At 40.0% G+C, this 19,524-nt stretch overlaps 4 protein-coding genes across 4 annotated transcripts; all 4 read right to left on the minus strand.

The window, feature by feature from the left end:
- Positions 1 to 13,828: 13,828 nt before the first annotated feature.
- Positions 13,829 to 15,227, minus strand: LOC122641503 (non-functional pseudokinase ZED1-like). Its single transcript, XM_043834760.1, has one exon. It carries the CDS (start codon positions 14,986 to 14,988, stop codon positions 13,849 to 13,851), a length of 1,140 nt encoding a protein of 379 aa, XP_043690695.1. The 5' UTR covers positions 14,989 to 15,227; the 3' UTR covers positions 13,829 to 13,848.
- Positions 15,228 to 15,449: 222 nt separating this feature from the next.
- LOC122643295 lies at positions 15,450 to 16,319 on the minus strand. The gene has a single exon (XM_043836931.1). It carries the CDS (start codon positions 16,317 to 16,319, stop codon positions 15,450 to 15,452), a length of 870 nt encoding a protein of 289 aa, XP_043692866.1.
- Positions 16,320 to 16,371: 52 nt separating this feature from the next.
- Positions 16,372 to 17,037, minus strand: LOC122643296 (uncharacterized mitochondrial protein AtMg00310-like). Its single transcript, XM_043836932.1, has one exon. It carries the CDS (start codon positions 17,035 to 17,037, stop codon positions 16,372 to 16,374), a length of 666 nt encoding a protein of 221 aa, XP_043692867.1.
- A 288-nt stretch (positions 17,038 to 17,325) lies between these two features.
- On the minus strand, positions 17,326 to 17,802 carry LOC122643297 (secreted RxLR effector protein 78-like). The gene has a single exon (XM_043836933.1). The coding sequence runs from the start codon at positions 17,800 to 17,802 to the stop codon at positions 17,326 to 17,328; it is 477 nt and encodes a 158-aa protein (XP_043692868.1).
- Between the last annotated feature and the right edge of the window lie 1,722 nt (positions 17,803 to 19,524).

Below are 19,524 nucleotides of genomic sequence, written 5' to 3' on the forward strand. Positions count from 1 at the left end.
TCCTCGGTGGGAACAGAGCCCTAAGAGGTCCCCTCCCAGGGGTGACAGATCAGCGAGGCACACCAAGCAGCGGGGAGAGCCTTCCCAACCTAGGGGGAGATTAGCAGATCCTCCAGCACGGTCAAATCAGGGGAGAACACCATCACACCGATCCATGGTACCTAACCCTGAAGGGTCCATCCGGAGGTCGGTGTTTGATGGTCGACTAAGAGGAAGTTATGTACAAGGGCAAAGCCGAAACTTACCATGAAGCAAGCCCCTTGCGATCAAGACAAGATTCATCACGATGTGACCCTTCACCATCTCGCCAACAGTCAAGACGGGAAAGGACTTCCAGGAGAGGACGAGAACGAGCTCGCAACGAACTACCAGTCAGACGTGAAGGACAAGCACGGGATGAAGAGTTTGACAAGAGACTCTGAGAGTTGGACAAGAAGCTGGAAGGATTGAAGAAACAGACCAAGGGTGAGACACACTCAATCCCTGGACAACACCTCTTCTCAGAAGAGATCATGTCAGCCTCACTCCCATCCAGGTTCAGGCTACCCACCTTTGAACTCTACAGTGGTACCACCGACCCTAATGACCATATCAATTATTTCAACGAGATGATGACCCTATACGGTGGATCAGACGTGGTATCCTGTCGAGCATTCCCTGCATCCCTCGAGGGTGCAGCGACCTCATGGTTTTCCAAACTGCGCTCGCGGTCGATTGGGTCGTTTGCAGAGCTATGCGAATAGTTCGTGACCAGCTTCCAGAGCAACGTCAAGTAAAAGAAGACCATGGTCAATCTACTGCACGTGATACAAAACCTTGGGGAGTCCCTCAGGGAGTATGTCAACAGGTTCACCAAGGAGTCCTTAGAAGTCAGAGACCTAGACGATCAAACCCAGCATGCTACCTTGGCTAGGGGCATCCAAGACATAGAGTTGATCAAGGACCTGGCATGTTATGAGATCAGGACTATAAAGGAGCTCCTGGAGCAATACAACGAGTTCGCCAATATAGCAGAGATAGTACAAGCTCGGAAGAAGGCAATTGAAGCCAAACCACAGGACAACAAGAGGTCAGCGCCAAATGACCGTAAAGATAATAAGAGGTCAAAGACCGAGAGCCGATAAGAGAAGGGCGACCGCCCATCTAGGAGAAGTGATTGTCGCCCAGAGAGGAGTGAGAGAGCAAGCAGTCCAGAGTTCACACCGTTGAACACCACCAGGTCCCAAATCCTTATGTAGATTCAAGACCGTGACCTACTCCGTTGGCCACAACCCATACTAGCAGGACCTGAGAAGTGTAACCCCAACAAGTACTGTCTCTTCCACAAAGAGAATGGACATGATACAGAAGACTGCTACCAACTGAAGAGGGAGATAGAAGGCCTTGTGAGGGCAGGGAGTTTGAACAAGTACGTGAAGGGGAGACGTGATGGTCGTTCGGGCCAGGGAGATAGAGGTTGTGATCGAGAAAGAGAAGAACTAAGAAGGGAAGAAAGGAGAGTGGACCGAGATAGGGAGAAAGACCGCACTGACGAAAGAAGAGATACGCGGGAGCCCAGCGGTACCAAGGGAGCCCCCATCCTCACCATACTTGGAGGACCAGGGCAGGAATCAACCAGGAAGGTCAAAGCCTATGCCAGGTTCGTGGGAGTGGCAGAGAAGCCAAGTAAGATAGCAAAGACTGAGACGACGATCTCCTTCTCGGATGAGGACTTGGAAGGTGTGAGCTTTCCACATGAGGATGCCCTGGTAGTATAGGTGGAGGTAGCCAACCAACCCGTACACAGGGTGCTGATAGATACAAGGGCGTCCGTGGATGTGCTCTCACTGGAAGCCTACCGCAAGTTCGGATTTGGAGACGATCAACTCAAGCCAGAGCCCACTTACCTCCATGGTTTCTCGAGTGCCACCGCCTCCGTCAGGGGTACTATAGAGCTACCCGTCACCTTTGGAGAGCATCCTCGACAGGTAACCATCATGGTGAACTTTATGGTCGTCAGGTCTGTGGTGCCATTCAATGGCCTCTTAGGATGATCGTCTCTGTTAGCCCTTAGAGGTGTCGTATCACCACTCCACCTGAAGATGAAGTTCCCCACTGACAACGGAGTGGGTGAAGTCCGAGGCGATCAGAAGAAGGCCAGAGAATGCTATGCCACCTTCATGAAGAAAAATAATGGCAACACATGGGGGATGGCACTGTGCATGGAGAACCTGGTCAGCGACCAGAGAGATGAACTAACAGAGAAGAGAGGAAGGCCGGTGGAGGACCTCATCTCCTGGCCACTCAACAAAGACGACCCTTCCAAGGTCGTATAGGTTGGCTCATTATTGAGCGATGAGCAGAAAGAAGAACTGGGGCACCTCCTCCAAGCTAACATGGATGTCTTCGCATGGTCAACTGCAGACATGCCAAGCATACCCAAATCCATAGCAGAGCACAGATTGCATGTAGACCCAACCAGGAAGCTCGTCCAGTAGAAGAGAAGAAATTTTGCCCTCAACCAACAGGCAGCCATCAAGGAAGAGGTTGAGAAGTTGAGCCGAGCAGGGTTCATCAGAGAAGAAAAGTTCCCTACCTGGCTCGCGAACGTGGTCATGGTACCCAAGCCTAATGGGAAGTGGAGAATATGCGTCGGCTACACTGACTTGAACAAGGCGTGCCCAAAAGATGAGTACCCACTACCCAGGATTGATCTGCTGATTGACGCCACCGCCGAACATGAGATGTTGAGTTTCATGGACGCCTACTCCGGTTACAATCAGATCCTCATGCATGAGGATGGCAGGTCTTACAACGCCTTCCGAACAGACAAAGAGAACTACTGCTACTGTGTCATGCCGTTCGGACTAAAGAATGCAGGAACCACCTATCAGAGGATGGTCAACAAGATGTTCGAGGAACAGATTGGGTGCAATATGGAGGTGTACGTGGATGACATGCTCGTGAAAAGCGTTCAAGCCCATCAACACTTGGCCGACCTAGAAGAAGTGTTCGCCGTGCTGAGAAAGAACCAGATGAAACTAAACCTTGCAAAGTATGCCTTCGAAGTTACATCAGGGAAATTCCTGGGGTTCATGGTCTCAGTATGGGGAATAGAAGCCAACCCATCCAAGATCAAGGCCATCTAGGAGATGGCACCACCCCGGACAGTCAGAGAAGTACAGAGGTTGAATGGAAGGGTTGCTGCCCTTTTCAAGTTCGTGCCATGGTCGGGAGACAAGTGCCTACCATTCTTCAGGATGTTGAAGAACCTCCGAAATCCTAAAGACTTTGCATGGACGGAGGAGTGCCAAAAGGTATTACTCTAGGCTATTGCGACACTATCCTCAAAGTCATCCCCAATCATAAACTCATCATCATCATCGTCATCCTCTGCTGCTACTGGTGTTGGATGGTGTCCATGATACAACACTCACTTGGAGGAGAAGAGAAAACTCACGTGGAGGAGGAAAATCTGATCTCACATAATTAGATTCATGGTTCAATATATATTTTCATGTTTCATGGTTTTGATTTTCAATTTTATGATTTTAGATTCCAATTAAATAATAGAATTCAGATTTCATAGATTCAAAATGTCTAATTAGTTCGTACCCAGAAAAAAAAAATGTCTGATTAGTCGCATGGTGTTTTTAATGATCCCTCTCTGTCGTTACTTACTTTTATCATTTTCCAATAGCATGGTGGAAGGGGTTTCAGATTAAGGCATGGAACCACCTTATTTATTTACATTCTTTTAATATGTCAGGTGTATAGTGGTCATTAGATATTGTGTTAACTGTTGCCCTTATGGTTCTTTAAGTGGTAGAAAAAATATAAACTCGGTGTTTCATCTGCAAGAGAACTAAACAAATCAATAAAAAAAGAAAGGGAAAAAAGAATGTTAATTGGTCATGTGTCTCCTGCGAAGACAGGAGTATGCAAAATTACTATTCTGCCCCTGTGAAATAAAAAAAATTTAATCCATGTTGATGCCTTTGCATTGTTTTCATTGACCCCTATGCTGGTGCGAGGGCCATGTGACAAGGCAGCGATCTCTTGCCCAAAAAGAAAAAGAAAAAACTAATTAATATAATAATGATAATAATAACTTATGAATGCAAACGATAAAACAATTTTGTTAATCCATATTCATAAGAGACAAAATTATATGATTTCATTAATCTTTAAGCTCCCATTTTTATAAGGGTCTTTTTGGTATCATTTTCCATTTTGTGTTTGGCCTATTTTTAAAAAAAAAATCATTATTGAAAACTATTTTTTGATCAAAAAATAAAAATTACTTGGTAACTACTAAACACAATAGATTGTAGAATGAAAAATAAGTTTGGTAACTACCTATGTGTAAATAATTTTTATAACATTTTTAAACAAATGGGCCAAAGTCATGGAAATCCAATATTGAAATTACGTTTTTTTTAGAGAAATTGGCCTAAAGCCCATATATATTTTAGTGATAGGTGAAAAAAATCTCCCATCACTCATCTTCTTTCTCAAATCAACTCTAAACCAGAAGGGATGGGGATTCAGAGATAGAAAGGGTTGAAGGATTATATTAATCCAATGAGATATTTCCATATTTCTTTTGAAATGAGCCATTAAATAAGAGAATGATTGAAGGATTCGAGAATCTACAAAGGAGGGAGAAGGTTCAGAAATGGATGCTGAGGTTGTGGAAGTGGCTGAAGAGAGGGATAGAACTAACTGAGAGAGGCAGCGGCAATTGATGGGTTGGGAGGAGGGAAAGAGGGTCTGCACGAAGGTCTCTGTGAGATTGTGAATTAAAACAGGGTCATGGAGGATAGGAACTGGCGGTCAAAAAGTTATCAATTATGGTATTTATTACCACTTGGTTCAGTAAGGAAATCTTATATGGGCTTTAATAATTTTTTAAAATTTCCTAAGCACTGCCTCAAAAGATAAAAATGGCTAATAGCTGCCCATATATTAAGATAGCTTTACTAAATCTATTAGTATACTCAAGTCTCACATTTTTCAAGGACACCCTGTTTTTATTAGGCCAAATTTCATGGACACCCTCTATAACTATTTGAAAAGACAAGTACACTCAAAATTTTGCAAAAATATCAATCTTCCCCCTGACGTTAAGTAAAGTTACCCCCAAAATTAAAATGTCAATTTTACCCTCTTAGTAATTTAAATCCTTCCATCTCTTGCTCCCTTGCAGCTGTTTCTTCCGCCGCCGCCGCCGCCACTACCACCGCCTCCAACCCTCCTCATCTTGCTCCCCTGCTGTTGTTTCTTCCGCCACCGCCACCACCAGCACCGCCACCCCTTCCAGCCCTCCTTCTCTTGCTCCCCTGCAACCCCGCCACCCCTTCCAGCCCTCCTCGGCTCGTCGTCTCTCTGCTGTCTCTGTGGGTTTCTTTCTCTCTCTCTGTGAAGCAGGAAAAAGGCAAAAATGGACATCAGCGAAGAATCCATGGCAGCTCACAAGCGAACTTTCGTGGATTTCTTTCTCTCTCTCGTGCATAAGAATTCAGGGGAGTTTTGGTCGGATTCGAGCAGTGAACAATCGGTTTCCAGGAAAAACGATTTGGGTTGTGGTGATGTGAGAGACGAAGCGGGTTTTGAAGAATCTGGGGAAAGCAAACGAACTGAACCTAAAAGCATGGATTCGGTGTTAATCAACCCTTTTCCTTCTAAACCCAACCTCTCCTTTCTTTCTCTCACTCTCTGTCTCTCCCCTTTTCCCCACCTTCTTGCTCTTATCATTTATTATTCTTCTCTCTGTGTGTCTCTCTGCTTCTGTGTTTCTCTGAATCTGATTATGTTAAGATTGTAAGAAATCAACTGACTCCACCGCCCAAACTGAATTGAATTGAGAGGTCCAGTTCTCTAGGGTGGGTGAGTGAGTCTGCAATCTTTAATTTAGAGAGTATTTGGTTTTATCTAATTGGGGGTTGTTGCTCTACATTCTTCTTGTTCTTATCATTTATTATTCTTCTCTCTGTGTGTCTCTCTGCTTCTGTGTTTCTCTGAATCTGATTATGTTAAAATTGTAAGAAATCAACTGACTCCACCGCCCAAACTGAGCTGAATTGAGAGGTCCAGTTCTCTAGGGTGGGTGAGTGAGTCTGCAATCTTTAACTTAGAGAGTATTTGGTTTTATCTAATTGGGGGTTGTTGCTCTACATTCTTCTTGTTCTTATCATTTATTATTCTTCTCTCTGTGTGTCTCTCTGCTTCTGTGTTTCTCTGAATCTGATTATGTTAAAATTGTAAGAAATCAACTGACTCCACCGCCCAAACTGAGCTGAATTGAGAGGTCCAGTTCTCTAGGGTGGGTGAGTGAGTCTGCAATCTTTAATTTAGAGAGTATTTGGTTTTATCCAATTGGGAGTTGTTGCTCTACATTCGTCTCAACTCGTCGATCTGCAACCTGTTTGGTGGTAGTCATTCTAGCCGGATAAGAAGCCTCATAGTGACCATAATCCCTGTAAATTTGATTCACCTAAGCCCCTGATCCAATCAGTGAAGATTGTTGAGGAGATTGTTTAGGAGATTTAGGAGATCTAAGAGACTGATATCGATGTTTCAATGAAGAAAGCTAATTTCGAAGTCTATAAGCTTTGACCAAATCAAATATTACATGGTTCGGGATGATGTAGAAGACTCTTCCTGGTTTCAGAACAGAATCAGGCTGGATGACGATCCACGGATACCTCCAAAAATCTGGACGAGTGACACTGTGATTTGGATACTTCTCCAAGACTTCATGGGCAGTAATGGGTTCCCAATACAGCTCAACATACCCAGGTGAACCAATTTCAGCACACCAGGATTTGAAGCGTAAGGTGTTTTCTTCCCCATTGCCCGCTTCAATCATCTCTGAGGTCGATATCTGCAAGCACGATCGATGGGATTTGCCAGGTTAGCTCCTTCACACACATTAAAAGAGGGAGGGGAAAAAAGATCTGTATAATCTATTCTCCCCAATTTCAAATAATAACGAAACAGAGCTTCAACAATGGCATTCCAGTATGGCTCTAAGCCACTATAAACTTTCTGACTAACTGAATCAAAAAGACCATGAAGCCTGCAAATGGGTTGAGTTTTTGCATTCCAAATGGGTCGTGATTCTCTACGGCACCCTACCCAAGGGGCGTACCCATACCCTCCACCTCCACCAGGTTATCGGCCGTGGTTTTGGGCTTGGGACGACGACGCTGCTCTTGTTTCTTACGCCACCCGATGAAAACGATGAACAGAGATAATGAGATTTAGGGTTTTACCCTTAAGGGTATTATGGGGAGTTCACCCTATTGAAAGGGTAATTTTGCCATTATAAAAATATTAACAACAACTTAACTGCAAAAGACTAACGGATTGGATTTAGTTGAAATATAATCATAAAATAAGGATAATCTTTGATATTTTTGCAAAATTTAGGGTGTTGTCTGTGAAATTTGCCTTTTTTATTATTATTAGGGAAATTTATGAAACATCTCCTGAAAATGGGCCGATACTCAGATCACCCCCTCATATTTAAAAATACTCAGATCACTCCCTCTACACTAACGGTGTTAGTCTGCTATTAGTTATTGGTGTAAAAGGATTATTTTACCCTTGTAAATATTTCACCCTTATTTTTATGGGTTTTTTTACAATCGCCATCCCAAAATCTTTCATATTTACTATTATCCCTCCAAAAAACTTTGAAACAACTGTGACCCTCCCCTGTTGCATAGTAATAACTAACTGGCCCCAACCGTTACAGACTTGTAACGGAGGGAGTTAGTCGTGACAGTGTGCCGTTATCACGAATTTTTTAAAACCAAAATGCCCTTTTGGGATGGTAATTGTAAAAAACTCCCACCCCATCTTCTCCTCCTTCTCTTGCATCTTCTTCCTGCTCACATTAACCGTATCAAATCCCAACGTGCCTGTAACTAGAATTTCAAGGGCTGAAGAAACCCAAAGCAAAATTGCTTCCAGTGGAGACAACGATTTGGCCAGCATCATCGGTGATTGATTCAGTTGGGTTTAGGGTATCGATAGGAGAAGGGTTGGGGACAACGGCGGAGGCGTTGAAATGGAAGAGTAGGAAGCATAACCATAACCATGTTGGAGAGAACATGAGATCTGATCGTTGTTTTCTTCTCATTCACAATCATTGAATCACACAAGCAGTTTATCAATGAAAGAAAAAAAACGCATAATCAAATCGAAATCATAATCAACTGAGAAGGAGAAGAAAAAGAAGAAAAAGATAAATTTGTATCAAAATCAACTGATCTAAGCCAATTTTATTCGCTCGAAACCATAATCAAATCGAAATCATCGGAGAACAACTTTATAAATCAATTCCGTATCGTAGAACCTTGTAGGTATATGATTCCCTAAAAAAAAAAATTGATCGGGGCGACATTCAAAGAGGAAGAAATTTTAGGTTGCAGAAATATTCATACGACCCGTTTTACAGCAAAAGAAATGGAATAAAAAAAATATTTTTAAAAAATATTATAATTTAGGAAGGGATTTGTGAACCGTATGAAGAAATGAATTATTCCATTTCTTTGATTGCAAGTCCAGCAGGAACATTCCTGCAACTGAGGTGGGTGAATACTCACATTCATGAATGTATGTGAACAGAATTTACTTCTCTCAATTCTTAGGTGTTGGTAGACAGAAAACAAAAGCTAATGGAATATACTATAAAATGCAGAGCAGACACAGATGGTTGAACCATTCAGAGCATAATTAAGCCTGGATAACCTGCTCTGGCTTTTAAACCCGTTTGTCCTCGAGACTGTTCGAAGCTCCACCGTAAAACTGTTCGGCCTGCACTCGTCCCCTTTTACTTTTCGCAGGCGCGCAGTTATGTGGCTGAAACCAGCATCATTTCAAGCCCTTTGAAGCCACTAGAAACCACTGAGAGATGCTATACAGCATGGAATCTGGACTATTTTCATGCTGCCAAATCGTTGTCTCCACTGGAAGCAATTTTGCTTTAGGTTTCTTCAGCCCTTGAAATTCTAGGTACAGGTACGTTGGGATTTGGTACGGTTAATGTGAGCAGGAAGAAGGAGAAGGAGAAGAAGAAGGAGGAGGAGAAGGGACGGTGATGGGGTGAGAGTTTTTTATAATTACCATCCCAAAAGGGCATTTTGGTCTTAAAAAATTCGTGACAATGGCACACTGTCACGATTAACCCCCTTCGTTACAGGTCTGTAATAGTAAGGACCAGTTAGTTATTAGTATGCAACAGGGGAGGGTAACAGTTAGTTTTACATTTTTTGAAGAGATAATAGTAAATATGAAAGATTTTGGGATGATAATTATAAAAAACCCTTTATTTTTTCCCCCTTCCCCTTGTTTATACCTACTCTTTTGATAATGTAAAATGGGTATTTTGAATTAGTACGAGCTTCTCTCTCTGAAACTTGGAATGAAGATGATCTCTGTCTTTTGATGATAAATGTGGTTTTGAGCAGAGAGAGAAAAAGAACAACCCACCCCTTCTAATCCATGAATTTCTTCTTTTTTTTCCCCTTTTTTTAATTTTTCAGGTTTAACTTTTCTTTTCAACTGTTATTCTTTCTCCACTTCTTTTTTATTAGATTCCATATCTTTACTCTTCTTTTTGTTCTTCTTTTCTTTAAATCCATTACATAAATGGATGGACTTGCAGGTTTTATTTTCAGGAATACTTTCAGGTCATGAGGTTGTCAAAATAAAACCCTGTCCCTGTAGCCTTAGTTGAATCAAGTCTGCAACTTGATCTTCTTCCTCTTCTCCTCTCTTTCATTCCTTTCCCTTCAAGACCCATGTCTCCATTATTTCTGCAACTGATAATAAGAAATATTTGATCTTTAAAGACATTGGAAGTGATGTTGACAACGATGGTTACCTTTTGCAGCTGTAATTTCTTCACTCTTCATTGTTTAGGGATGTTTGGAGTCATTGCAATGAGAAAAGTTTGAGAATTGACAGCTTGAGGTGAGGTGCATTTCCAAAACTGCACAAATGAGGGATTCAAAGAACAGTGGTAGAAATGTAGAAATGGAGGTGTGATTTGAATTTGGAGTGGAGGGTATCATGGTCAAGGAAGGAACTGAAATTTTATCCAGTCTGTGGTGTGGTCCTTGTCGCCATTAACGAGGACCAGTCTCTTGGAAGAAGAAGGTAAGAAACGAGATTAAAAAAAATAAGAGATTTGGCTGTACGGGTTTTTTCCTTCAAGCTGGTTCATTGAATCTTCACCTTTCTCGACGAGGTACGTCGACAACGGCGGCGGCGACGGTGCTACGAGCAGAGTTGCAAGAAAAGGGTGGGGTATTTTAGGTTGAAGATGAAGGGTAGTATTGTAAATTTAATAGTACATGTTGGGTTCTTAGACCTAAGGGTAAAATAGTAATTATACTCTTCTCAAGGGTAGTTTAGGGTTTTCAAAACATTTAACTAACTGACTTCATCAGTTAACTAACGGTAGGGTCTAATTTGGGTATAGAGCTCTAATGTAGGGGGTGATCTGAGTATTTTCAAATATGAGGGGGTGATCTGAGTATCGACCCATTTTCAAGGGGTGTTTCATAAATTTCCCTTATTATTAACATGAGCATAATTTGGAGCTTACTTAAACAAAAGTAAAGTTTGACATTTGACTTCCAAAATGGAAGCAGATATGAGCCATCATTGTTTCAACTCCAAGGAAGTTTATAGGAAGAATCATCAGAATGAGGTAGATCATTGTAACTTTCCCAAATTTTATGTTGCATTTCACTGTAACCTTCCAATTTTTTTCCTTTTGGACTTTCTTTGCGTTATAATTTCAGAGGAAACAAAGGAAAAGGCTCATATGACTTGTACAAGTAAAGTGAAACTTCTTAAGACTCACAAATTTAAGGCAAAAGTTTTTTTAAATAACTGTTAATGTGCAAATTTAAGACTTATAAACAGCTTTATTTGCACCATTTGGAGTGTAGCTCACTAAACCCTCAGTGCAGTACAGGAATCCCCCTTCACCATACATAAGAATCACCTTGAAATTTCAAATACCTTCTTGGGTAACTAGACCCTTTAAGGGTGTCTCCTTCAATCTGAAAGTTGGGAAGTAGAAGAAGCTTTTCTATGGGGATATTACTCCCTCATTGAAGGCAGTGACCTCAATATCAAAACAATATGTTACTGAAGAAGCAGAACTGAAGCAGTAACAAAGTGATCCATTTCATCATGCAAAACAATACTGCAAGCATCAAGATGGTGGATTTTCTCCCACCTGCATTGATCTATTAAGTACTTGGACAAGGTATGTGGGGGAGGAAGGGGGAATGAGGCCTGTTCTTGGTCACTAGCTGGATGTGTGGAAGTTGAGGAAGGAGTATATTCATCACTTTTGTGCTTTATCCGATTGAATCACCATGACTGTTCAATTCAATGTTTTCAAGGTCCTTTCATATTTAGCCTTCCAGAACTGCTATGGAAAGGTAAAATGCAAAACAATACTTCTTGTTACATGGGGAGTGCAGAAAAAAGAAAACCCAGACCTTAATGAAACGATTTTGCCACTGAGTTCTTACTAAAAGTGAGACCAAAACAAGATTGCTTTGGTGAGAAAGGATAGAAGAACAAAAGAAAATCTAACATCTCGCCTGACTAATGCGTTAGCTTGAAGTAGACTAAGAAGCAGACAATTTATTCCCAATTATACATCATACATGGACTTCTTACTGAAAAAGCAATTCCATTCTTTGTAATTTCTCCCCCAATAAGCATCAGTATATGGATTGACCATCTAGTCAAAGGGCAGTTCCATGCTTCTGTTCAAATAAAATTTTCTTGAAGACTTCAATCCATTAGGCGAGAATTATATGCAATGTACTATGAACAACAAAAGGATCAAATAAATCACAAATTAGTTCCAGTTCCATTGTTCAATTTGTTAGATTGCCATCCCTCCTAAATCTCAAATTGATTTATTTATTTATTTTTATTTTTAATTTTCTTTTTAGCACACCATAAATTTTAACCCAGAAACATCTGACCTGTGGTACTCTGGCCCAAATAGCAACTTCCACTTTGAGGTCTCTCTGATGAAGTGTCAAACGAAGAACTTGTTGACAAGCTCATGATCTCTGTTCATGGCATCCCACTTCTTTGAGATGAACCATAATATTCTTCTGAAAATGACATCCTCTTTGTTTTCGGGTGGGAGTGGGGAAGGGAGAATGTAATATGTCCAGTTTTGGAGTAACTAACTTGTTTATTACAAGAAGGGGGGAAAATCAATTTAACCAACAGAGAAAAAGCTGAAAGGAGACCTTCAAAGATAATTTCTATTACAGATGATGAAACAAATGGTCTCAGAAGTCAGAACAAGAACACAATATTTTCCACAATGATGTCTAAAATGAACAAAGTCTGAAAAACATCACGGAGATGTAAGATAAAGAAGAAAGCTATCAGAGTATAATATGTGCTTGGATGATTCCGGTACAATGAACTAAGAGTTTTTTACCATTTCCCATTTTTTCTTGCTTAAGGTAAGCTTAAGGTGATGTCCATTTGAATGTAATCATGAAGAAACTAAAAAGCAAGTCATGCATAGTTCATTCTTCTTTAAGAAAACATAGGACCAAGGATGGGTCTCATCAAATCTCACCTCAGATTAGGAAATGACAGCTTTGTAAAATGCTATATGTCATTCTAGAGCATTTCTCTTACATGATTAGCAAATTGACTCTGTCCCGCTCAATAGAATATTCTTCTAATAACTGGTGATTATTTTATTTTCATCATCATTTTTATCTTAGTTGTAGTAGACAATTAGTACGGAGGACCCATCTTGGTTTGCTTTGAGTAGACCACAATGGTGAAAATGTTTGATATGAATCCGTTTGTAAGAGCTGGATGCTATCAATACCAAACTTATTATCTTATGCAACATAAGAACTTGGATGTAGCAATAAGAATTAGAAATATCTTATGCATATTGATTCTATCTGTTTAAGTATGATGCTAATGGCTTTTTCTTTTTCTTTTTCAGAAAGTAACAAATATCTTATGCATATCGATTCTATCTGATTAAGTATGATGCTAACGGCTTTTAGTAAGAAAATGGATCTTTTCACCAATGATTATTTCTTTTTCTTTTTCAGAAAGTACAATGTAACATTTGAATGACAAAATTATGTCCTTTATTATCCATATCAATGGATCAACAGCCATTAACAAATGGGTCTGCAATGATGAAGGTGCATTGTTCAGCTTGTTAGGAAGTTAACTTTTAGACCACACTAATGTTAACCAACTACTTAGTAAAAGCATATTTTGATTGATCTACCATTTGTAAATTATTTAAATATTTTTGGCATCAAATTAAAGGTGGCCAATCATATAGATAACTCCTTTCAACATGTGAAGAAGGAACAGAACATTATTTCTAAGCAATACTAATGCTTAGCAGGAAGGAGATCGGAAAACTATCATGTCCGATCATGAAATACTTATCTTGCCAAGATAGTTTCTACATGATAAATATCTATCACAAACGCAAGGGCGCAATCATATCACATCTCAACTGGGCATGAATATTTCTAGGCTTTCATAGTTTTGGTTTGTATATTCATAATGATACCATGAGCGCTTTAGGGTGTCCCCAAGATATGTTTTCAGATACCGCTATACAATACAATCAACAGGGACACATACCATTAACAATAGAGGTAAGAACCTAACTGCAAGTAAAACAAGAAACATCAGCACATGTATCCTAAGAAAGTTCCTGCAGGGAACGGAGATTACAAAATCTTTTTCCCTTGCTTTGTACATGAACATGAATGGAAAAACCACAAATTTTTCTTTGCAATCTGTTCTCACAGGCTATCATTGTGAAGTGGGTTGAATACCTTTGATTCTTCTGAGCTCATATGCCACTTTCATCATAGTAGGCCTTCCCTCAGGATTCACTTTGACACATTTCAGAGCAAGCTCTGCACATGCCATTGACTGCTCTCTGTTTCTTTCCCTCAAGATATTTGCTTTTAAGTACCTTTCAAGATCATTTTCAGTTTTCATAACAGTATCGCAATCCTTTCCATTCTGCTCAACCAACAGTTCAGTATCGTTTTCACCATCAAACACCTCCTCGAATATATGATTAACCCTCCTACCTGTCAAAATCTCAAGCAATACACATCCAAAGCTATAAACATCGGTCTTCTCTGTAAACCTCCCAGTGGAGAAGGCTTCAGGAGCAATGAACCCAATTGACCCAACAACCTCTGATTCTACATATGTTTCACCCAAAGGAATCGATATGGAAAGCCCAAACTCGAATAGTTTGGCAACAAAGTTTTTACCTAAGAAAATATTTCTGGGTTTGATTTCCCTATGGATGATGGGCTTGGAAGTACCTTTGTGGAGATAGGTTATTGCATCTGCTACCTCAGTCGCAATCCTTAACCTGTTATCCCACGTTAATAGTGGATGGTGCTTCGAAGGAGCTTCCAACTTCTCGTAAATATGATCAGAGAGATCTCCGTTCTCTGCAAATTCATACACCAGTGTAGGAACTTGGGTCTCTAAGCAACAACCCAAAAGTTTCAAAACATGCTTCTGATGATTCATCTGCGATGCGACTGCGAGTTCATTTATGTACCAGTGGATAAAACTCTCAGCATCATTTTTAGTAAACCACTTGACCGAAATTTCACGATTTTCTAGGGTTCCTTTATACAATTTATAGGTCAAATCACTATGAAGAACTCCATCTTGAGCATAATTGTTGGTTGCAATCTGGAGTTCTTGCTTGGAGAAGTTACGGAAGGGAGTTGATTTGCCACCGAAGGAAGAAATTAGCTCTTCTAATATCCGACCTCCATTCTCTAACATGAATGATTCCTCGTCTGTTCTTCCCTTTAAGAATCTGAATTGCTCCTGTTCTGGGTTTTTCTTCTCGAGAGATCTGGATTCCTTTTCTGTTGGGTTTCTTCCATTGTTGGGTAATTTAAAACATGACCACATGCTTGCTAGTGGTGGAGACTACTGTAAACCTGCAACCCCTGTCAAAATACTCCTAAACTGAAGAAAGAAAAATGGAGCAATGAAGGTCGTATGTTCAAAAACGTGTTTGCAGGGCAGATTTGAAGATCAACAACAATAAAAAGAAGAAAATCAACACAAACCAATACTGAGAGAACATGAGTACTGCTCTGGATCTGAATGCTCATAGATTAGATCTTATTTTTGAAGATGAAGAAGAACGATAGTTGACTGAATGGAAAAAAGTCAAAAAACTACGTCTGGTCGAAACGACAGGCCAATCAAACCCTGACAAGCGGAAAATTTGTGTTTGTGTTTTTTTTTGGTAAACAAGTCTTTATTAAGAAAAAAAAAAGACATGCAAAGCTCACGGTAGCGAAGAATGACACATCTCACGCAGGCACGCAGCCATGGGGTGGAAATGGGCCAGTAAGTTGTGCATGTTAACGACAAAGCTTTCCTAGCCAAGGAGTCAACCACGCTCCCCGTGGAATATAAGTGAAGCTACAACATACAAAGAAGGAAGAAAGGTGGATAATGTCATCAATGATCACTCGAATCAGCAATGGTGAAGTCCCACCACCATCCTGGATATGTGTAATGAGATTTATATTATCTGATTCAACCATAACTTGCGCAAATCCAGTCTTGATCATCTCCAACAGTGCCATACGAATAGCATGAGCCTCACCAACCATAACATCCGAAAAAGAAATTGGATCGGATACAACTATCAAAGGCATTCCCCTGTGATCTCTACAAATGAAACCAATCCCAGATCTGCATAAATCCAAAGACAGACTGGCATCACAGTTGCACTTGATAAAATCTGCAGAAGGTGCTATCCATCGTTGTGTTAAGATTAGAGTTGTTGGAGAAATAGTAGCAGCAATAGATTGTACATCCATAAACTCCTGAAATGCCTTTACAGCTGCAGAAATTATTTCACTTGGATGCCAAAGTCTACGCCCAAAGACCAGATCAATGCGTGATAACCACAAAAACCAACAAACAAAGCTGCATAAGGTTATCAACGATCGAGCTTCCTTCTTTCCCTGGTTAGAGAATGACTTCCAACCATAAATCCAATCTGATATGGATGGATTTCCATTCATTGAAGAGATAGAACCAAGTGGACAACCAAACCAAACAACTTTAGCATATGCACAGCCCAAAAGAATATGTGAAGTCGTTTCACATTCACCACAATGACCACACAACGGATCAACATTGATATTACGCCGATTAAGTGCATCTCCTATTGCTAAGCCACTTGCACAAGCTCGCCATAGAAACCGTTGAATCTTGGGCATAGTGCTACAATTCCAGATGATTTTCCAAACATCAGTAGGAATTGTACTCCAATCATTTAACCTTGAGGCAGACGTTGCTGATAAATGACGTACGTGCTTGTTCCTTATTAGAAAGAAGATGATAAGTACTTCGAATAGAGAAAACTCCATTCCTACTTCCCATCCATTCCAACTTATCAGGTTGTGGAAAGAGTGACAAATTAATCTTCTTAATTGCTACTATATCAGCATCATTAAAATAGGAAGATAGAACATCATCGCTCCAAGTCCTATTTGATTCATCAATAAGGTTTGAAACCTTTGAAGGCCATATTAGCGGTGTATAAGGTGTGGTAACCTTAAAATCTGCCAACGTAGGAACCCAAGCATCTTGCCATATATCGACATTCAAACCAGTTCCAATTCTCCAACATAAACCTTCAGCCAAGACCCGGTTTCCTTCCATAAGACTTCGCCATCCCCAACTAGGCCGATGTCCACAAGTAGCATCCAAAAAGTCATTGTGTGGGAAGTATATAGCCTTTAAAAAATGAAATAAAAGACTATTGGGATCAGACCATAAACGCCAAGCCATCTTTGAAAGAAGTGCACTATTATGAAGAGAAGAATCACGGAAGCCCAAACCACCATTCTCCTTTGATAAACATAGGCGCTCCCAAGAAATCCAATGCATCTTTGGCCAGCCATCAATGTCACCCCAGTAAAAATTTGAAGCCATTTGGCGTAAAGATTTATGATATGATGCTGGTAATTTAAAATGCATACATGCATAATTTGACATAGAAAAAACCACAGACTTTAACAACACCTCCTTACCAGCATGTGATAAAAGTTTAGACTTCCATCCTTGTACTTACTGTCGCACCCTATCAGAGAGATAAAATGAATTAAGAAACACCAAAATCATTAGGAAGCCCCAAATACTTTTTAGGTCCAGAATCATATGGCACTTTCATAATTCTGGAAAACCATCTCTTGATCCTTGGATGAGTATTTGGTGAAAAAGTCATACAAGATTTTTCAAGTTAATCTCCTGACCAGATGCCTTACAATAAGTAGATAAACATGACTTAATTACATATAATTCTTCCAACTTTCCTTCAGCAAATAGGAGACTATCATCTGCAAATAAGAGATGTGTAATTGGTGGCGCACGATTACGAACTCTTATACCTTTAATGTCACCATCAGATTCAGCCTTTTGTAATAAACAACTCAAAGTATGAGAACAAAGAATAAACAAGGCTGGTGATAAAGGATCTCCTTGTCGAATACCTCGTGAAGGAACAATAGTGCCCCTAGGTGCATCATTGATAAGAATTTGATAAGAAACAGGTAATAAACAAGCCATAATCATTTTCACCCAATGTGATGCAAAACCCATCTTGAGAAGAATATGCTCAATAAATTGCCACTCCAATCCGTCATATGCTTTCTTCATATCAAGCTTTAACGCCACCAATTTTTTCTTCCCTTTCTTCATTTTGTTAATATAGTGGAAAAGTTCATGAGCAATTAAAACATTATCAGAAATTGCTCTATTTGGAATAAAAGTAGATTGAAAAGGAGAGATAATATCATCCAATATGGATTTCAATCTTGTAGCTAGCAATAATCTTAGTGATAACTTTGCATACAACAATACAAAGAGCTATTGGCCTGAATTGATCTGTAAATTCTGGTTGTAAAACTTTTGGTACAAGACAAACCAAAGTTTCATTCAATACAGAAGACATGACTCCCATCTCAAAGAAGTTTGTAACAAACAAATACAAATCATCCTTAATAATATCCCAATATTTATGATGATTTAAGAGGACTCATAGCAAATAAAGCCATCTTCATCTCTTCTATAGAAGGTACATCACAAAGCATTTCATTTGTAGGCTGAGATATACATGGAACAACCGAATCCAAGCCAACATGAAGGGAAGTGGAATCAATACCATCAGATTGAAAAGCCAAATTAAAATGAGCAAGAATCTCCTGATATAACTCATGATCAGTTTGAGTCCATTGACCATTGGGCAATTTAAGTTGTACGACCCTATTAAAACTCCTTCTTTGTAATGTAGAGGCATGGAAAAAATTGGTATTTCTATCTCCTTCCTTTAACCAAGATGTCCTTGATTTCTGCCTCCATAATTCCTCCTCATTAGCAAGGGCATCATCAAGCGAACGCTTGAGATGCATAATTTCAGAATTAATGGAATCAGTTAATGGCATACTTTGTAACCTATCAATTTCATCAATAAGATTCTTGATTTCAATTTGAACATGGCCAAATACCTCGTTATTCCACCGAATATAATCAGACCTACATTCATTCAACTTTTGATGCAAAATAGAAGAAGGAGAATCCATAGAAGAAGAAGACCATGCTAGTTGTGCCACTGTTTTACAATCAGGGTGCTTGAACCAAATTGATTCAAAACGAAAGAGCCGTTACCCTCCAAAACGCCGTCCATCCATATTAATCAAAAGTGGTGCATGATCTAAACCAATTTGAGACTTAGTATAAACATAAACATCTACAAATTTCAATCTCAAGGCCTGGTTACATAATGCATGGTCCAAACGAACCTTAACATTAGCATCTCCTGTCCATCTATTACACCAAGTAAAGGTGGGACCATGACAACCCAAATCCATTAAAGCACATACATCAAGCATATTTTGAAATAGAGACATATCTCTAGGCCGGATCACTCCGCTTCCCTCCTTGTTTCTCCTGCCCAAGTAAGATGAGAATTGAAATCTCCAAATAACAGCCAAGGCAAACTTCTTTGCTCCCCAATTGATTATCAAAGAATCCCAAACTTGATGTCTTAAAGCTTTAACAGGATCACCATATACGCAACTCAAGAGAAAAGAACAACCAGCCTCATTAGTAATATTCATATCCAGAATTCTTGGAGAAAAAGATACTAATTGAATAATAATAATAGGATCACGCCACAATAGAGCAAGGCCACCTGATAAACCAATTGGGTCAACACAAAATAAATGATCCAACGCCGCCTTATATATTCCATGCGTGGACGTTTACATTTATTCTCCATAAGAAAAACCACATCTGGCCTATCAACACGGGAGAGCTGTGATAAAAACCGAACTGTCGAAGGTCTCCCGGCCAATTCCTTGACAGTTCCAACTTAAGAATTTCATTGTTGCCCGTGGTGTTGATGAATATCAGCCACCACGG

Source organism: Telopea speciosissima, chromosome 10 (genome assembly GCF_018873765.1).
Source record: "Telopea speciosissima isolate NSW1024214 ecotype Mountain lineage chromosome 10, Tspe_v1, whole genome shotgun sequence".
Taxonomy (NCBI): domain Eukaryota; kingdom Viridiplantae; phylum Streptophyta; class Magnoliopsida; order Proteales; family Proteaceae; genus Telopea; species Telopea speciosissima.

Excerpts from the sequence above, each read along its gene's own strand:
- LOC122643296 (XM_043836932.1), bottom strand. The coding sequence starts at position 17,037 with ATGGCTTCAAATTTTTACTGGGGTGACATTGATGGCTGGCCAAAGATG.
- LOC122643297 (XM_043836933.1), bottom strand. The coding sequence starts at position 17,802 with ATGAAGAAAGGGAAGAAAAAATTGGTGGCGTTAAAGCTTGATATGAAG.
- LOC122643295 (XM_043836931.1), bottom strand. The coding sequence starts at position 16,319 with ATGCCCAAGATTCAACGGTTTCTATGGCGAGCTTGTGCAAGTGGCTTA.
- LOC122641503 (XM_043834760.1), bottom strand. The coding sequence starts at position 14,988 with ATGTGGTCATGTTTTAAATTACCCAACAATGGAAGAAACCCAACAGAA.